Raw genomic sequence first — 19,622 nt, 5'->3', positions numbered from 1 at the left:
CGAATTCAAACGTTGCATACATTACATCTCCCCCATCACTTTTGGGGTTTGATACATCACATTTCCCTCTTCACCTTTGGGGTTTCATACATTACACCCTCCAAGCTGCAGTACATCCTGGCTTGGGAATACATCGGTGTTCTTTCACTGTTGCTGGGTCAAAATCCAGGAACTCACTCCCTAAAAACATTCACACGTCAAAGACTGCAGTGGTTCGCGAAGGCAGCTCACTATCATCTACTTAGGGCAGTTGGGGATGAGCAATTAAATGCTGGCATTGAATGTCTGTGAAGCCTGCATCTCTTGAATGAATTTAGGAAAAGATGGTCCCTCTCGGAGGGATGCAACTCATGTCACTGTATCAAAGATGAACATGGGAGTTGTCTTCAGTGATCTGGGCAATATTTAGCATATTAATCAACAGCAGAATGGAGTTAGTTATGTACTAATTTTCTGTTGCATTTCAGACATTAAAACAGTGGTCACATTTCATTTTATTCGGCATTCTTAAAGGCACAAGAAAGGTACGACATCAATGAAACCATTTGTTTATATCTGAGGCTTCCATTTCAGTGCCCCCTGCCAGTCTAAGACTGGTCATAAGTGAGAGGAGCAGAATTAGGCCATTCGGCCCATCAAGTCTACACTGCCATTCAATCATGGCTGATCTATCTCTCCCTCCTAGCCCCATACTTCTGCCTCCTCCCCATAACCCCTGACACTGATATGAATCAAGTCCTTAAAAATATCCTTTTACTTGGCCTCCACAGCCTTCTGTGACAAAGAATTTCATAGATTCGCCACCCACTGACAAAGGAAATTCCTCCTCGTCTCCTTCCTAAAGGAACGTCCTTTAATTCTGAGGCTATAGTCCTAGACTCTCCCACTGGTGGAAACATCCTCTCCACATCCACTCTATCCAAGCCTTTCGCTATTCAGTAAGTTTCAATGAGGTACCCCCTCATCCTTCTAAACCTCAGCGAGTACAGGCCCAGTGCCGTCAAATGCTCATCATATGTTAACCCACTCATTCCTGGGATCATTCTTGTAAACCTCCTCTGGACCCTCTTCAGAGCCAGGACATCTTCAGATATGGTGGGCAAAATTGCTGACAATACTCCAAATGCGGCCTGACCAGCGCCTTAGAGTCTCAGCATTATTACTCAGTTTTTGTATTCTAGCCCTCTTGAAATAAATGATAGCATTGCGTTTCCCTTCCCTACTACTGATTAGATTTGCAAATTAACTTTTTGGGAATCCTGCACCAGTACTCCCAAGTCCCTTTGCACCTCCGATTATTGGATTCCCTCACTATTTAGAAAATAGTCTAAACCTTTATTCCTACTACCAAAATGCACAACTCCACACTTTTCTACACTATATTCCATCTGTCAATTCTCTGCCCACTCTCCCAACCTGCCCAGGTCCTTCTGCAGAGTCCCTGTTTTCTCTATACTACCATCCCCTCCATCTATTTTTGTATCATCTGCAGACAATAGACAATAGAAAATAGGTGCAAGAGAAGGCCATTCGGCCCTTCGAGCCAGCACCGCCATTCAATGTGATCATGGCTGATCATTCTCAATCAATACCCCGTTCCTGCCTTCTCCCCATACCCCCTGACTCCGCTATCCTTAAGAGCTCTATCTAGCTCTCTCTTGAATGTATTCAGAGAATTGGCCTCCACTGCCCTCTGAGGCAGAGAATTCCACAGATTCACAACTCTCTGACTAAAAAAGTTTTTCCTCATCTCTGTTCTAAATGGCCTACCCCTTATTCTTAAACTGTGGCCCCTGGTTCTGGACTCCCCCAACATTGGGAACATGTTTCCTGCCTCTAACGTGTCCAACCCCTTAATAATTTTATACGTTTCGATAAAGCTTTCAATGCCCTCATCCAAATATTAAGATACAACGTGAAGAGTTGTGGCCCCAGCACCGACCCCTGCGGAACTCCGCTAGTCATTGGCAGCCAAACAGAAAAAGCCCCTTTTATTGCAACTCTTTGCCTTCCACCATCCAGTCAACCTGCTATCCATGCTAGTATCTGCCTTTTGATACCATGGACTCGTTTTCCTTAGCAGCCTTATCAAAGGCTTTCTGAAAATCTAGGTAAACAACATCCACTGACTCCTTTGTCCGTCCTGCTATTTACTAATTCAAAGAATTCCAGCAGATTTGTCAGGCAATATCTCCCCTTCACAAAACCGCGCTGACTTTGGCCTATTTTATCATGAACTTCTAAGTACTCTGTAACCTCTTCCTTTATAATGGATTCTAAAATCTTACCAACCACTGAAGTCAGACTAACCGGCCTATAGTTTCCACTATTCTGCTTTGCTCCCTTTGCGAGGTAATATCGGCAATTTTCCAATCGTCTGGAACCACTCCCGAGTAATGATTCTTGAAATATCACGAATGCCTTTACAATCTATAACGCCATCTCTTTCAGAACCCTGCGGTGCAGTCCATCCGGTCCAGGTGACTTATCCACCTCCTGCCCTTTCAGTTTCCCAAGCACCTTCTCCTTGGTAATAGGCACTCCACTAACTTCCGCCCCCTAATTCTCTTGAATTTCAGGCACGTTGCGGCTGCGGCTCACCTGCAGTCCGTTTGTCTTTTGTGTTTTTTTGTCTTAATTGTAGTGTTTGGATGTGATGTAGTTTTTTGTGGCTGTGCACTATGTGGGGGGGGGGGGGACGGACGGACTATTTACAAATTCTGTACGGAGTCTCTTCCGAACGGAGACGCTACCTTTTTTCTGGGTCGTGTCTCTGTTCCTGCTGCAGCCAACCATCGGCCAAACACTTGGAGCTGGCGGCTTCCAGCTGGGACCACCTGGGGCTCTGGTTCGCAGAGGCCGCGGACCGGTCTGTACTCACTGCCTTCGGAGGCTGTGGTGGCGCTGTGAGTGCGGCTGCGACTCGTTTTCGGAGGCTTTAGCCGCGGGCCGCGTGGACGTCGGAAGCTCGCAGGTCCCTGGGTGGGGGCCGACCTCGGGAGCTCCGGCAGCGGCAGCGTCTTCGCCCGCCCCGAATCGCGGGGCTTGGGTCGGCCTGCTGCGGACCTTCAGCCGCGGGATTTTCTCCGCCTGTCGGGAGCCACGACCGTCCCGACGTGGCAATTTCAACAGCCTGACCGCGGGAGAAGACGGCAGGGAAGAGAAAGACATTCTGGCCTTTCATCACAGTGAGGAGACTCACTGTGATGGATGTTTTTTTTGTTTTATGTTGGTTTTGTGATTGTGTGTTTTATTGCTTTATTTGTTTTGTTACTTATTGTTAACTGTGGGTAACGGAATTTCGTCCAAAAACATGTTTTTGGATGACAATAAAGGCTATTCTATTCTATTCTTGCCTGTGTCTTCTGTGAAGACTAATACAAAAAAATTATTTAATTCCTCTGACATATATTTATTCCCCATTATCACTTCTCCAGCATCATTTTCCAGCGGTCCAACGTCCGCACTTGCCTCTTTCTTACTCTTTATATAACTGAAGAAACTCTTGCTATCCTCTTTTATATTACTGGCTAGCTTACCTTTGTATTTCATCTTTTCTCCCCATGTTGCCGTTTTAGTTACCTTCTGTTCTTTAAAAGCTTCCCAATCCTCTGGCTTCCCACTAGTCTTTGCAATGTTATATGCCTTCTCTTTTAGTTTTATACTGCCCTTGACTTCCCTTGTCAGCCACGGTCGACTTATTCTCCCCCATGAATTTTTCTTCCTCTTTGGATCTTCCGAATTATTCTCAGAAATTCCTGCCATTATTGTTCCACCGTCATTCCTGCTAGTCCCTTTCAAGTCAACTTTGGCCAGCTCCTCTCTCATGCCTCTCTTCCCCTTTGCTCAGCTGTAATGCCGACTCATCTGATTTCATCGTCTCCCTCTCAAATTTCAGGTTAAATCTTATCATGTTGTGGTCGCTACCTCCTAGTGGTTCCTTTATCTTGAGCTGTCTTATGAAATCTGGTTCATTACACAACACTAAATCTAGAATAGCCTTTTTCCTGGTAGACTCCACTACAAGCTGCTCTAAGAAACCATCTTGAAGGCACTCTACAAATTCCCTTTCTTGGGGTCCAGCACCAACCTGATTTTCTCAGTCTACCTGCATATTGAAATCTCCCACAACACTATAACATTGCCTTTCGTACATGCTGATTGTATTTCCTGATGTAACTTGTACCCTACATCCTGGCTACTGTTTGGGGGCCTGTAAATATCTTCCATTAGGGTCTTTGCGCTTGCAATTTCTCAGCTCTACCCATAATGACTACATCTTCTGATCCTATGTCACCCCTTGCTAAGGACTGAATTTCATTCCTTAGCAGCAGAGCTACGCCACCCCCTCTGCCCACCTGTATGTCTTTCCGACAGGACGTATAATCTTGAATATTCATCTCCCAGCTCCGATCCTCTTGCAGCCACGTCTGTAATTCCCACAACACCATACCTACTAATTTTGAACTGTGCTACAAGCTCATCCACTTTGTTTCTTCTACTACGTTTCTTCTACTACATTTCTTCTACACTTCCAATTTGTTGACCCCACCCCACCAGGATGTAGTTTAAAGCTCTATCTATGGTCCTGGTTATATGGTTTGCCAGGAGTCTGCTCCTAGCTGGGTTCAAGTGGAGTCCATCCCGACGGAAGTTTCCTTCTTCCCCAATACTGGTGTCAATGTTCTACAAATTCAAACCCACTTCTTCCACACCAGTCTTTGAGCCATGCATTCAACTCTCTGATCTTCTCAACCCTATGCCAATTTGCATGGCTCAGGTAGCAATCCAGAGATTATTACCTTCTTGGTTCTGCCTTTCAATTTGGTGCAGAGTTGTTCAAACTCCCTTAGTAGAACCTCTTTCCTCATTCTACCTACGTTATTGGTACCCACATGGACCATGATCTTTCCCCTCCCAATCCAAGTACCTCTGCAGGTCAGACGAGATGTCCCGAACCCGGGCACTAGGCAGGCAACACAGCTCTTGGAACTCTCGATCCTCGTGACAGAGAATAGTGTCAATGTCCCGAGCTATACTATTTCCAATGACAACAATGTTTTTCTTCCCTGTCCCCTCTCGAATGGCCCCCTGAACCATGGTTTCATGATCAGGTTGCTCATCCTTCCTACAGCCCCCACACTTGTGTGCACAGTGTGCAAAAATCTCAGACCTGCTTGTCAAGCTCAAGGGCTGAGGGTCCTCTAACTCAGCCCTCACCTCTGTTCCCTTGCCTGCCTCACTGGCAGTCACACCCTCTTCGTCACCATAGACCACGTTGGAAGCAGTTACTGTGGAACAAAAATTTAATGGTTAAATTACAGGACCAATATCCAGGGGGCACACCTGGAGTATTGTGTGCAGTTTTGGTCTCCTAATTTGAGGAAGGACATTCTTGCTATTGAGTGAGTGCAGCGTATTATCGCAAAGTTAATTCCTGCGATGGCAGGACTGCCATACGATGAAAGAATGGAACGACTGGGCTTGAATTTCCTTAGAATTTAGAAGGATGAGAGGAGATCTTATAGAAACATATAAAATTATTAAGGGATTGGACACGCTAGATGCAGAAAACATGTTCCCGATGTTGGGGGAGTCCAGAACCAGGGGCCACAGTTTAAGAATAAGGGGTAGTCCATTTAGAACTGAGATGAGGAAAAACTTTTTCACATAGAGAGTTGTGAATTTGTGGAATTCTCTGCCACAGAAGGCAGTGGAGACCAATTCACTGGGTGCATTCAAAAGAGAGTTAGATAGAGCTCTTAGGGCTAGTGGAATCAAGAGATATGGGGAAAAGGCAGGAACGGGGTACTGATTGTGGATGATCACCCATGATGACATTGAATGGCGATGCTGGCTTGAAGGGACGAATGCACCTACTTTCTTTGTATCTATGTTTGGATGATTGACAATAAATCCACATAAATGGACATGAATTCCACCACGGCAGCTGGGGAATCAAATATTTAAATACAGGTATATCTGAAATAAGAGTGCTGGAGTCAGTAGTGAAGATTATGTAACTATCTAATTGCTGAAAATCTTGTTGTGATTCACTGTAGTACTTTAGAGAAGGTAATCTGCCATCCTTACTAGGTCTGCCTATATAATCTACCAACTGACATCTGCTTCAGGACAATTAGGAATGTACAGGAAATGTAGGCTTTGCCGGCAGTGTCCACATCCAGTGAAGGAATAAATAAAAACAGTAAGCTCAGCCTTCCACATGTTTCCTAGATTTAATTTCCTCCTTCACGTCTCTTCTTGGAGCAAAATTTCTACCTTGTCAAGCATATGTGGCCCAAGAGACTCCACAGCTTCTGTTGAGTTTACTTGTTTCTGTGCCACAGGGGTTAAAGATGAGAGATGCTCCGTATGTGATTGTGATGGCATCGAGAAATCTTTTGTACATGTGGGACAGGGAAGGCCAAAGAAGAATCTTTTGTACACGTGGGACAGGGAAGGCCAAAGAGGAGGTAAAGTGTGAAGTCATCATTGGGAATTTTAGTTGGGCAGAAGCAGAAGTGTTGACATCACCAACGCATGAATGCAAAGTGTCTTGGCAGCGGTCTGGCAATTCTGCCACTGGAAGGATACAAAGCAAGTGGAAATATGGAATAGTTGTACTACACTGCGACTAGGTTAGACGTTTTAATGATGGAACATTTTAGTTGTGACTATCAATTAAAACTTGGGAAAATTAAGTGTTCGGTTAATAGTCAATTAAAAAAAGCCTTTACTACCAAATGATTCAGGTGAGCTAAATAATAATTTACATTTTCATGTGACACCAATAACGGATCCGACATCTATCTATATATCTATATTATATTACTAAAACTTTCTGTCCTTGTGTATGTGTGCAGCATAACATTTGTGGTTCGCACAACCAAAATGGTACACCATATCGCCACCATTTTTGGCCCAAATTACTCACAATTATCCTGGGCATATTATGTAACAGCTCTCATTCAAATTGAAGCTATATATTTAAAGCTAGAGAGATTTTAAAGTTTTAAAATTTCCTTTCTAACCTATTTCTTGAAGGTCTTCAGCCTGTGACGTCACAATGGGACACGTGCGCCTATGAGAGATGAGCTAGCTCTCACTGCCCCCCCCCCCGGACTTTAACTAATGCACTTCTCCCCCCCCCCCGGACCTTTAACTAATGCTCTCCCCCCTCCGGACCTTTAACTAATGCGCTCCCCTCCGCCGGACCTTTAACTAATGCGCTTCCCCTCACCCCGTGCACTGCCGCCTGTCCCGGCATGCCTCGCGCCTGACATTCCTCAGATCGGGCAGCGCTGACTGCCGGGAGATGTAGTCGCCTCTCCCGCTCCGAGAGGGGGGAGGGGGGAAGCACCCGCCCGAGTGCCGTGCTCAGTGCCTTCCTCTCCCCTTTCCTCCCCCCCTCGCACGGAAGAGCTTTAAGCGGCGTTGCCGGGCCCGCAGGAGGGTGGTTCGAGTGGGTGGAGGGGATGGTGGGGGTAGGAGGGGAGTGGGGGTGGGGGTAGGAGGGGAGTGGGGGTGGGGGGAAGGAGAGAGTGAGGAGAGAGTGGGGGTGGGGGGAGGAGAGAGTGGGGGTGGGGGGAGGGCAGGGTGGGGGTGAGGAGAAGGGAAGAGTGGGGGTGGGGGAGAGTGGGGGTGGGGAGGAGGGAAGATTGTGGGTGGAGGGAGAGGGGTGCGGGCAGGGAGAGTGGGGGTGAGGAGGGCAGGGTGGCGGTGGGGAGAAGGGAAGAATGGGGGTGGGGAGAGTGGGGGGTGGGGTGGAGGGAAGATCGGGGTGGGAGGGAGAGGGTTGCGGACGGAGAGTGGGGGTAGGGAGGTGTGGGCGAGTGGGGGGGAGGGGGAAATGGAGGTGGAGGCAGGGCTGGGGGGAGTGGGGGTAGGGGAGGGGCAACTGGGGGAGGGGCAAGTGGGGGTGGGTAGGGGGGGTGGAGTGGGTTAGTGGGAGAGGAGGGGGGGATAAGGGGGATGGAGTGGGTCGGTGGGGGGAATAAGGGGGGTTGAGGGTGCTACAATACAGGAGCGGCTTTGGGTCCAGGGCTCACTCAATCACACCTTCTCCCCTTCCCTGTCCCCCCTCTACGAGGAATGGGCCCAACGGGTCCACTTGGTCTAGTTAGATATAAATCAGATGAAGAAAATGAGTACCTAGAGTTATGCTAACCTTAATGTCATACAAAAAGCACCTGCAATTCTAAGTAATGCCCAGGAGGCCTGCTAGTAATTATTAAAATGCTTTCTATTTTACAAAAGGTTGATCAGAGGAGTTTGTATTGATTTTAAAGAGCAAGTTAATTTAATTGTAGTTGCATTTGGAACCACCGATGTAGAAGCATTTTAACTATTAATCAAATTTTAAATGAATACATTTCAGTGATGTTCAAAGTACTCTATATTTAAAGACAATATAATCTGATGTAATTAATTATTTCTTTGTTGACAAAAATCTCTATAAAAAAAACTTATTCAAGCCACATTCAACTTTGAAATGAGCTTCTGAATTTGCATGCTTTCATTTTATCTGAACTGTTAATGTGGACAAAATCCAGAATGGAACACAAAACGTTTTAAAATACATGTAGAAGTAATGCTACTCACTTTTCTCCTCATCTCAGTCCTAAAGCGTCTTTGAGTATATGAAAAGCGCTATATAAATAAAATGCATTATTATTATTATTACTCCTGTCTTGCGACTGACTCTTAGTTCTAGACACCCCATCTACTTCCTCACATTCTTTCTAGCCCTGTCAGAAATTTGTAAGATTCAGTAAGACCTGTCATTCTTCTGAACTCCCAAGGAATGCAGGTCCTAACAATCTAATCTGTCTTTATACTGTAGTCTCCCATCCTTCGAAACTATTGTCCCATCAAAATCCATTGTGTATTTCCAAGTGCTATATGTCAACCTTATAGGCATGATATTGAATTGAATGATTTCAGTCATTAAGAAATTCCAACCTTTGTATGTAGAAATTTTAAAAAACAACAGGATGACCATGCGTTTAAGCTGTCAACAAGGTGATCTGGTCAATGAACAAATAGGAGAAGTTAGAGGGAGACACAAGAAACTGGAAAATTAAGCATTTCCTTTTTATCTAATGTTGGCTTCTGATTCAAAATTTGCTGTATCCCCCCTCCTCTCCCCCTCCCTCCCCCTCCTCCCCCTCTCCCCCACCCTCCCCCCCTTCCTGGGATCCGATGGCCATCTTACGTAAGTATAGGTGCGGATCTGCCGGCCATCTCACATTAGTATAGGCGTGGATCCGGCGGCCATCTTACGTAAGTTTCGGATCAATTGGCTCCCGACTGCGCATGCGCAGTTTTTCTTAAACTTTAAAATGTGAATAACTTTTAAAATATAACACCGATTTCAATGAAACTTCTTCCATAAGCACCGAAGGGACGATGGTGAGTAAGGTGGGCCTAAAATTGTTGCGCTATCGTGTATCGTTTTGGCTGTAGTTCAGGAACAAACAAACAAACGAGAGTTTTAGTATATAGATAACTCGATGTTCTAGTTTTAGTATATGCAAGGAATTGCCATTCACTAACATTCAGTGTGTTTGAGCAGGACTGTGTTTTATTTTCATTAATTCCTAGTTTCATCTATTCATACTTTGATATCAATATCATCAATTTGCATTTGGGGAAAAAATAGGTAATCAAACATTGCCTTTATCCATTAATGTAAACGTGCTTTGTACAATATTTCTGAATCAATTTCTTGGAATTATTTGCCTCCACAAGAATTGCTGTGGTTCCACTATAACTTCAAGGCACAAGAGACTACAGATGCTGGAATCTTGAGCCAAGACTAAACTGCTGGAATAACCTAGGCAGTCAGTATCTGTGGTTCTGGAGTAAAATCAAATTGCTGGAGGAACTCGGTGGGTCAGGTTGCATCTGTCCTAATACAGCATCTTGTGCTGAAAGTGACTATCTGTCGATGATACCTTACGCTGAGAGCCATCGAGCCATTGGGAAACTTTGGCCCAACTTGCCCTTGTCGACCAAGATGCCCCATCTAAATAGTCCCATTTGTCTGTTTGGCCCATATCCATCTATATCTTTTCTATCCATGTACCTGTTCAAATGTCTTTTAAACGTTGTATTTACCTGCCTCAACTACTTCCTCTCGCAGCTCATTCCATATACCCACCATCCTCTGCAAAAAGGTTGCCCCTCTCACCTTAAACCTATGCCCTCAAGTTCTTGATTCCCCTACACTGGGGAAAAAAAAGTGCATTCACCCTAACTATTCACCTCATGATTTTGTACACTTCTATAGGATAACCCCTCAGCATCCTGCACTCCAAGGAATGAAGTCCTAGCCTGCTTAATCTCTCCTTAAAAAGGCCCAACATAAGGATGTACTTCCTGCGGCAACTGAAGAAACACAATCTGCCACAGGCAATGATAGTCCAATTCTATACTGCTATCATTTAGTCCGTCCTCATCTTCTCCATCATGGTCTGGTTTGGCTCAGCCACCAAGCATGACATCCGGAGGCTGCAACGGATCGTTCGCACAACTGAGAAGGTTGTTGGCTGCAACCTTCCCCCCATTGACGAACTGTACATTGCAAGGCCCAGGAAGCGAGCGGGCAAGATCATCTCTGACCCCTCTCACCCTGGCCACAAACTCTTCAAAGCACTTCCCTCTGGAAGGCGACTCCGGACTGTCAAAGCAGCCACAGCCAGACATAAAAACAGCTTTTTTCCACGGGTGATAGTTCTACTCAATAACCAAAGTCTGTAGTCTCTTTTTTGCTCTGGTTTATTTTCACCCACATGTTTAGATTGTAATGTTGTATCCTTATTGTTTTGATGTGGTTATGCTTTATTCTTAATTGTTAACTGTATGTTTGTGTTGTCATTTGTGAGCGGAGCACCAAGGCACATTCCTTGAATATGCATTCTTGGCCAATAAATGTATTCATTCATTCATTCATTCATTCATTCATTCATTCATTCATTCATTCATTCATTCATTCTTATAGATCAGGCGCTTGGATCCAGGCAGCATCCTTGTAAATGTTCTCTGTACTCTTTCCAGCAGTTCCTCTAGCAGTTTGTTCTTTGGTTCACTGTAACTTACTGTGTGTGTGTGTGGGGGTGGGTAATTAATGTGGTGTTGCACAAACCTGAAACTAAATTAATGGAATCACAGGAAGGTTGGCACTTGGAAAGAGATCCATCTATTCTTTGCTGGCTCAATTGATTGTGAAAGTGCAAGTATCAAGAGAGTTTATTTGTCACATGTGGCAGATATGAACCAGAAGAGTGAAAGTATTACTTGCTGCAGCTTTACAGGCACATTAGACGCAACAACAATGACAAACAAATATATAGTAAATTAATCGTTATGATCTAGTTATTCAGAATGTTGGTACAAACCTGCCATGTCTTCGTTCTTGAATGTTCTAATTACCAAACCAGGTTGTAATGAATAAGTCGGTATGCTCTCCATCATACAGCTGAAGATGTTCGATAGAGTATCTGCCGACATGCTGAATCTTGTCAAACTTTTGAGCAAATACCAGCATGGTGGGCTTTTGTTGTTGTAGCATTGATGCATTGGGCTCAGAACAGATCATGATGTGTGCACCCAGAACCTGGAAGCTGTTTTGGTTCTCTCCACTGCCATCCTGCCAATAAGGATAGGTGTATGGCTTTCACTTCATGAAATAGATCTGGTTAAATTATAGACATAATCTGGCAGACTGTACAGAATTTTCTTCTGTGGAATTAAAGCAATATGATGGTGGAATATGAATTAATGCTTGCCTGTTGACTTGCCTGTCACTTGGTCATACCGTGTGCTTTGAAATCCATTACTGGTTTGTGCACCCTTATGATTATGAATAATTTGCAATTGTTATCCCATTCTTAACCTTCGGCGATTTTAGGGTATTGTATATTTGAATGCCTTCCATTTAAAACAGTTAATGAGCTGGCAGCCAGTGGATGTAAATTGAAAAAAAAAACATTGGAAGAGGTTGAGAGAGAGCTTAGCCCAGAAGATTTATTAGTCATGTCTGCAATGCCAGATTCTAATGGTGAAAGCAGAATCTGATGATCTTTGCAAAGGCAAGTTCAGGAAAAATGAAGAAAAGACAAGAATTCAGTATGATGGTTTGAATGCCTTTGTTTTATAAAACACAATGAATTTCATTGGTTCTAACTGTTACAATATAGAAAATAACCTTTGCATGTGATGTTTGTTACTCTGAATAGAGGATAATCAATATGTTTCTTATATAAATGCAGTGTTTGTTTCTCACACAAAACCACAACATTCTGTTATAAATCTTGTTTTTGTTAGTTTTCAATTTTATAGAAATTGTGTGATATATTTTTGTATGAGAAACAGAACTGCACTCTGCATGGAGGAAATTGTTTAAGATATCAACATTTTTTTGTAAAACTAGGTAAAGGACTTTCAACTGTATTTTAGCCTACCACTTTTTTTTGCTTCAATGGTTATTTTTCAGACTCTTTAAAGTGTATGTGGCCAATGTGGTCTTGTATTGAGTAGGGTGACTCAGCAGTATCTGTCTTAGTGAATTTGCATTTTATATCCATATTCCTATTGTAAATTAATGTGCAAGATACACTGCCATGTTACAGTCAGATATGGCATATGTTCTCCAAGTTATACAGTCCATTTTTAATAACTGTCATCCTTTGATAGGGTAATGACCAGTTCATTTTTCAAAATGGTGTTAAATATTCACAAAAGTATAAATTTTGTGCTGAACCCTGAATAAAACCCTGAATTTTATTTTCACTTTGAATTTAACGATCTAAGAAAATCTAATTATGTTGCTTAAAACAAAATATAATTGTGGTAGGAAGGAACTGCGGATGCTGGTTTAAACTGAAGATAGACACAAAATGCAGAAGTCCCTTCTTCAGACAGAAAGTCATGGGAAAGGGAACTGAGAGATATAGAACAAATGAATGAAAGATATGCCAAAAAAGTAACAATGATAAAGGAAACAGGCCATTGTTAGCTGAAAAGTTGGTGTGACGAGTGGGGAGGGCTGGGGAGAGAGAGGAAATGCAGGGGTTACTTGAAGTTAGAGAAATCAATATTCATTCCCCTGGGTTGTAAGCTGCCCAAGCAAAATGTGAGATGCTCTTCCTCCAATTTGCATTTAGCCTCACTGACAATGGAGGAGGCCAAGGACAGACAGGTCAGTGTGGGAATGGGAAGGGGAATTAAAGTGTTTAATGTAGCTTGTATGTGAATCCTATTTTGAGGTGAACCTGGTATTTTGGTTACAGTAACTGCAAAGATCTAATCATATAAATTTGGAGCTCTTGGAAAAGTGGTTTGTTCCAAATATTGTCTGGGCAAATCTATTGTATGTGATCAATTAAATAATTTAATTTAAATCTTTTTAATCCATTCAGGAGCTGTACTGAGCTTTTGCTTTGCCTGCCTGATGAAGTTCCAGACACACTCTGGGAGCAGTTTCAGGCCTGTGTTCAGGTAAGTTGAGCTGATCGTGAACCGTGTGCTATCCAAACATTCCATTGTCCAATCCTGGTAAATATGTTACTGGGCAATTTTTTTGAAAATTGGAAAGAACAGTTGAAGGTATTTTGAAAATGTACATTTTAACACAAGCTTGACTATCAATTCAGTTAGTATTTAACGGATTCTTGTATGATCTTTGCAGTAATGTGCTCATTTCTCTCTTGGAAAATTCAATGTTTCACATGTTAACATACTGAGCTATCTTAATTAAAACAAGACATTGTTAGTTTTTTACAGGCAAATATTGATTGCATCTTGTTCATATGAAGCAAATTATATCATTGTTGTTCCTTGCATGATAAAACAGTGGCAAATGTGTTTCATTTAAGTGAATAATGAGGACTAGAGAGAGTATTTACCAAATGGCATGAAGCGAGGAACTGTTTAAAATCATAAGGACATTTCAGGATTCTCACTGAGAAATTCCAAAAGGTATCTTGTGAAATGAGCATCTTTGTGAATGTAAGTCACTTGCCACAGAATGCCCACCCTCCATTCTGGCCCTTTAACCACAATGCTTATGTTACTGATCATGCCATCAGCGATGTACATGCCATCCCCAAGATGTTGATGCTGGAGAATTTGATGATGGGTGTATTACTGAGTATCACGGGTAAATGCTAGGTGTCTATTGGAGGAGATTATCATTGCTTGATATTTGAGTATTGAGATTGCAACTTGCCATTTGGCATCCTGAGCTAGGCTGTGCTGTATGCAGACATGACTGGTTCACCATCTTGGGCAAAGCAAAATGTTATGGGGTTTGTACACCTGACAAATGCTAGACAATAGAAATATTAGATCATCTTTGTCTCTGGAGAGGGGAAAGGCTGCTGATGTTCTGGGTTGATGCAAACTGTAGCTAGATGCTATGATCAACAGCTAACATTTCTACTCTACAGTATTTACAAAGTGGCTGAAATTAGTTGGTGTAGGATGTTGCCCTGAGGAAATTAAGCACTGATGTTCTGGAGTGGAGATGATTGGTCTGCAACATTTACAAGCATCCATTCTTTTGGACTTCAATTTTACAATGTTTCCTCATTGCCACAATTCCTGAACTAATAAAACGAATGAAATAACGAAGTAGAGATGTGAATTGAATTCCATCTTTGCAGCCAGGGAATTTAAACTCTGTTAATGAGATAAATCTGGAAGTAAAAAGATGACCACAAGCAATCAAAATTCCCAGCCCTTGTGCAGTCTATGTATGATTCCAGATCTATAGCAAGTGCATGGGCTGTGAAATGGTGTAGAAAATGGCCGTTGTATCAGGCCACTAAAACATAGCAAGTATTGTGGTGGACATGTGAAAACCATCTCCAACTCAGTCGAGCATGCAGAGTCCACATAAATATCTGCAGGCTTGGACCTGAATGAAGAGAATCTGACTGGTAGGATGGTCCGCTAATCTGATAGTGTATTTCTTACAGAACTGTAATTTTCAGCCAGCTTTGTAGACACCTCCATTGCAATCCTTGTTTATGTCCTATTCCACTGCAAACCTCTTCTCCCCAAGCAGGGGTAATACAGGCTGGAATTGGAGGCCCTGAGAGTTCTCTTGATTGAATTTGGACTGTATAGAATTTTGAGACACTATGTCAATTCAACAAGTAAATCACTTGATTAGCACTGCCATCCTCAACTGATGAGTTGGTAGCCCCCCCCCCCCACTCCATGTTGAACACCATTGAAAGAAGCATGGGGGTAATAGGGCATAGAATGCTGCCTTGGTGGGGGCTTCAGTGTTCATCAAAAAAGTGGCCACTGACAAGCAGCATGGAACTCGTATGTAAACTCAAGATGAACTCGTTCTCACTGATCTACCTCACAGATGCATCTTTCCACAACAGCATTGGTAGGAATGTCCACAGCTCAGTCACTATGTAGACAATCCCCCATCTTCAGCCTGAGGGACTCCCCCATTATTTTTAGTATTACTTTCATGATAAGTGATATAGATTAAATGACTCAAAACTGAAATTCTGTGACAGTATCGATCATCAACAGCAATGAAATTGTTTTCTGCCACATCGTCAGAAATTATGGTCTTGAACGCCCGTTATTCTACCAATACTAATGAGACATTTGTATCTGCTTCAGTTAAAACTGTTGAACATTTCAGCTGCAGCATCAGAAGTATCAAAAATTGGAATTCCAGCTTACTGACGTTATAATGCAGCATGTGACGTATGCTAAATAGTGAACTACCAACTCTGATCAAAGCTCTGCAGAACTGCCAAAACTAGTTTTGAATACTGATGTACTATTTAATGACTAATTGGAAGAGAAGGCTCCAGAAAACTTCCTCTTTCACAATTGCAAACTTCAGAGCAAGTGCCAAGGGCAAGCCTACCATCTTGCTGCCAGAAATTCTCAGTGGCTGATTAATCTTGGCCTCCTCCTGAGTTATTGACCACCATAGAACCAAGTCTTCAGCCAATTTCATTCAAATATGTGATATACAGAAATGTCTGAATGCATTGGTTACAGTGAACATCATCTCAGATGTGGTGTTGAAGATTTGTAATCCAGAACTAACTACGTTTCTAGCCAACTTACTGTTACAACTTTGATATTTGGTTCCACAAACAGAATGCAGAAGGAACTCAGTGAGTCAAGCAGCATTCTCCCCCTCATACCCCAATCTCCCCTGTCATATATTTGGATTAAAATTATAATCGGTTTTTTTTGTCAAGTGAAGTGGCTATATTTTGGAAATATTACAAAAGGCTGGAGTAATTCAGCGGGTCAGGCAGCATCTCTGGAGAGAAGGAATGGGTGACGTTTCGGGTCGAGATCCTTCTTCAGACGGTCTGAAGAAGGGTCTCGACCCAAAACGTCACCCATTCCTTCTCTCCAGAGATGCTGCCTGACCCGCTGAGTTACTCCAGCCTTTTGTGATACCTTCGATTTGTACCAGCATCTGCAGCTATTTTCCTACACAACTGGCTATATTTTGAACTCTTTAATCTCCAAAATTCAGCCTTCTAATTCAGGGGGAATAGCTTTGTTTTTTGTTTTGAATGATTTGTTTTTTAATTCTATTTAATGCTTGCAGATATTAAACTTTCCATATAATCTTTTTAGACTATTTAGTTGGTGAGTTGATAATCTTGTTGACAAAACCATTTTGGTTGATTCGATCAAGAGTTGATGCATTAGGACACTAAATTATAAATAAGGAGGATCTTTACACATTATATGTTGAAGCAAAGTTCATTAAGTCACTGAATGAAAGCAAACCATTGTACCTCAAACAAATAAACAGTATTGCATTCTGTGCTGAACAGATAATCTGCCTGTGGTGTTGATAACTGTCATCTGCTTCAAAAGAATTCTCTTCTGAACTGCATAACTCTTATTTTTATTAAGAGATTATTCTAAATCATTTACTAGAAGGAATAATTTCTAATTATCTGCTGTGTAAAAATTAGAACAGTTGATTGCAGAAAATCTTAGATTGTTGCAGCAAGAAATGCAGAGGTTTATTGAGTTGTCATCAGCTCTTTCAACAAGCACTTCAGTTAGTCCCACATCCTTGCTTGCTTCTTTGTTGAATTTCTTAAAAAAGCTTGAGTTGAATCTGTGTTCCTCAGCTTTTTAAAGCTAGTGCCGGCCACTCGACAGAGAAAGGACACAATGCTGGAGAAACTCAGCAGGTCAGGCAGGCATCTCTGGAGAACATGGATCGGCCACGTTTGGGGGAAGAGTCTCGATCCGAAAAATCGCCTATCTACGACCTGCTGAGTTACTCCAGCACTTCGTGCCCTTGTGTGTATTAACCAGCATAGAAACATAGAAAATAGGTGCAGGAGGCCATTCGGCCCTTCGAGCCAGCACCGCCATTCAATATGATTATGGCTGATCATCCAAAATCAAGTAACCTGTTCTGGCTTTTTCCCCATATCCTTTGATTCCCTTTGTCCTAAGAGTTAAATCTAACTCTCTCTTGAACACATCCAGCGAATTGGCCTCCACTGCCTTCTGTGGCAGAGAATTGCACAGATTCACTACTCTCTGGGTGAAAACGTTTTTCCTTACCTCAGTCCTAAATGACCTATCCCTTCTTCTTCTTAAACAGTGACCCCTGGTTGTGGACTTCCCCACATCGGAAACATTTTTCCTGTATCTACCCTGTCCAATCCTAAGATTTTTTAATGTTTCTCTCAGATCCCCTCTCATCTTTCTAAATTCCATTGAATACAAGACCAGTCGACCCATTATTTCATCACACGTCAGTCCCGCCATCGCTGGAATTAACCTCGTGAACCTACGCTGCGCTCCCTCAATAATGTTGTTCCTCAAATTAGGAGACCAAAATTGCACACAATACTCCAGGTGCGATCTCACCAGGACCCTGTACAACTGCAGTAGGATCTCCTTGCTCCTAAACTCAAATCCTCTTGCAATGAAAGCCAACATGCCATTGGCTTTCCTCACTGCCTGCTGTACCTGCATGCTTACTTTCAGTGACTGATGTATAAACGCACCCAGGTCTCGTTGCACCTCCCCTTCTCCTAATCTGACACCATTCAGATAATAATCTGCCTTCCTGTTCTTGCCACCAAAGTGGATAACCTCACATTTATCCACATTATATTGCATCTGCCATGCTTCTGCCCACTCGCCCAACCTATGCAAGTCACCCTGCACCCTCATTGCATCCTCCTCACAGCTCACACTGCCACCCAGCTTTGTGTCATCGGCAAATTTAGAGATGTTACATTTAACTCCCTCGTCTAAATTGTTAATATATATTGTAAACAACTGGGGTCCCAACACCGAGCCTTGCCGCACCCCATGTCACTGCCTGCCATTCTGAAAAGGACTCGTTAATTCCTACTCTTTGCTTCCCATCTGGCAACCAGTTCTCTATCCATGACAATATCCTACTCCCAATACCATGTGCTCTAATTTTGCACACTAATCTCTTGTGTGGGGCCTTGTCAAAGGCTTTTTGAAAGTCCAGATACACCACATCCACTGGCTCTCCCTTATCCATTCTACTTGTTACATCCTCAAAAAATTCCAAAAGATTAGTCAAGCATGATTTCGCCTTCAGAAACCCATCACAGCATTCCAAATGTGCTGCTATAACATCTTTAATAATCAACTCAAGCATCTTCCCCACTACCGATGTAAGGCTAACTGGTCTATAATTCCCTATTTTCTCTCACCCTCCTTTCTTAAAAAGTGGAGTTATATTGGCTAGCCTCCAGTCCACAGGAACTGATCACCAATGCATCCACGATTTCTAGGGCCACCTCCCTGAGTACTCTGGGATGCAGACCATCAGGCCCTGGGGATTTATAATAATAATAATAATAATGTATTTTATTTATATAGCGCTTTTCATATACTCAAAGACGCTTTACAGAGATTTAGAGAACATAGGGAAATTAATAAATAGATAAATAAGTAAATAAATAAACGAACAGAGAAAGGAGACAGAAGGTGAGGTGACCTTCAGTGGTTGAAGGCAGTACTGAACAGGTGAGACTTCAGCGAAGTTTTGAATGTGGTGAGTGTGGAGGAGTCTCTAACGTTTTGGGGTAGTGAGTTCCATAGTGGGAGCAGCGATGGAGAAAGCCCTGTCCCCCCAGGATCTGAGTTTGGTCCGGATGTGGGGGGATAGGAGATTGGCAGCAGCAGAGCGGAGGGTGCAGGTGGGAGTGTGCCTGTGGAGGAGGTCGGTCAGGTAGGATGGGGCCAGGTTATGGAGGGCTTTGTAGGTTATGAGGAGGATTTTGTACTGGATTTTACTGGGGGATGGGGAGCCAGTGGAGTTTATAAAGGACGGGGGTGATATGGTCACGGATCGGGGTGTGGGTGAGTAGACAGGCAGCGGAGTTTTGAATGTATTGAAGTTTACTGATGATTTTTGAGGGTGCGCCATAGAGGAGGCTGTTGCAGTAGTCCAGACGGGAGGTGATGAAGGTGTGGATGAGGGTTTCTGCAGCTGTGGAGGAGAGGGATGGACGGAGACGGGCAATGTTTTTGAGGTGGAAGAAGGCTGTCTTTGTGATGTGTTTGATGTGTTTGTCGAAGGAGAGGGCTTGATCAAAGAT

The 19,622-nt window shown here is 43.1% G+C and overlaps 1 protein-coding gene across 1 annotated transcript in view; it reads left to right on the top strand.

The window, feature by feature from the left end:
* znf292b (zinc finger protein 292b) overlaps positions 1–19,622 on the top strand; it is a 144,741-nt gene that overhangs the window by 68,529 nt on the left and 56,590 nt on the right. Inside the window, exon 3 of the mRNA XM_078405134.1 lies at positions 13,425–13,503. Within this exon, the coding sequence (XP_078261260.1) occupies positions 13,425–13,503 (79 nt within the window). The remainder of the gene's footprint in view (positions 1–13,424; positions 13,504–19,622) is intronic.

The sequence above is a fragment of the Rhinoraja longicauda genome, chromosome 9, assembly GCF_053455715.1.
Source record: "Rhinoraja longicauda isolate Sanriku21f chromosome 9, sRhiLon1.1, whole genome shotgun sequence".
Lineage (NCBI taxonomy): Eukaryota > Metazoa > Chordata > Chondrichthyes > Rajiformes > Arhynchobatidae > Rhinoraja > Rhinoraja longicauda.
The sequence above is the reverse complement of the archived record's forward strand: the minus strand, read 5'-3'. Positions and strand labels throughout refer to the sequence as shown.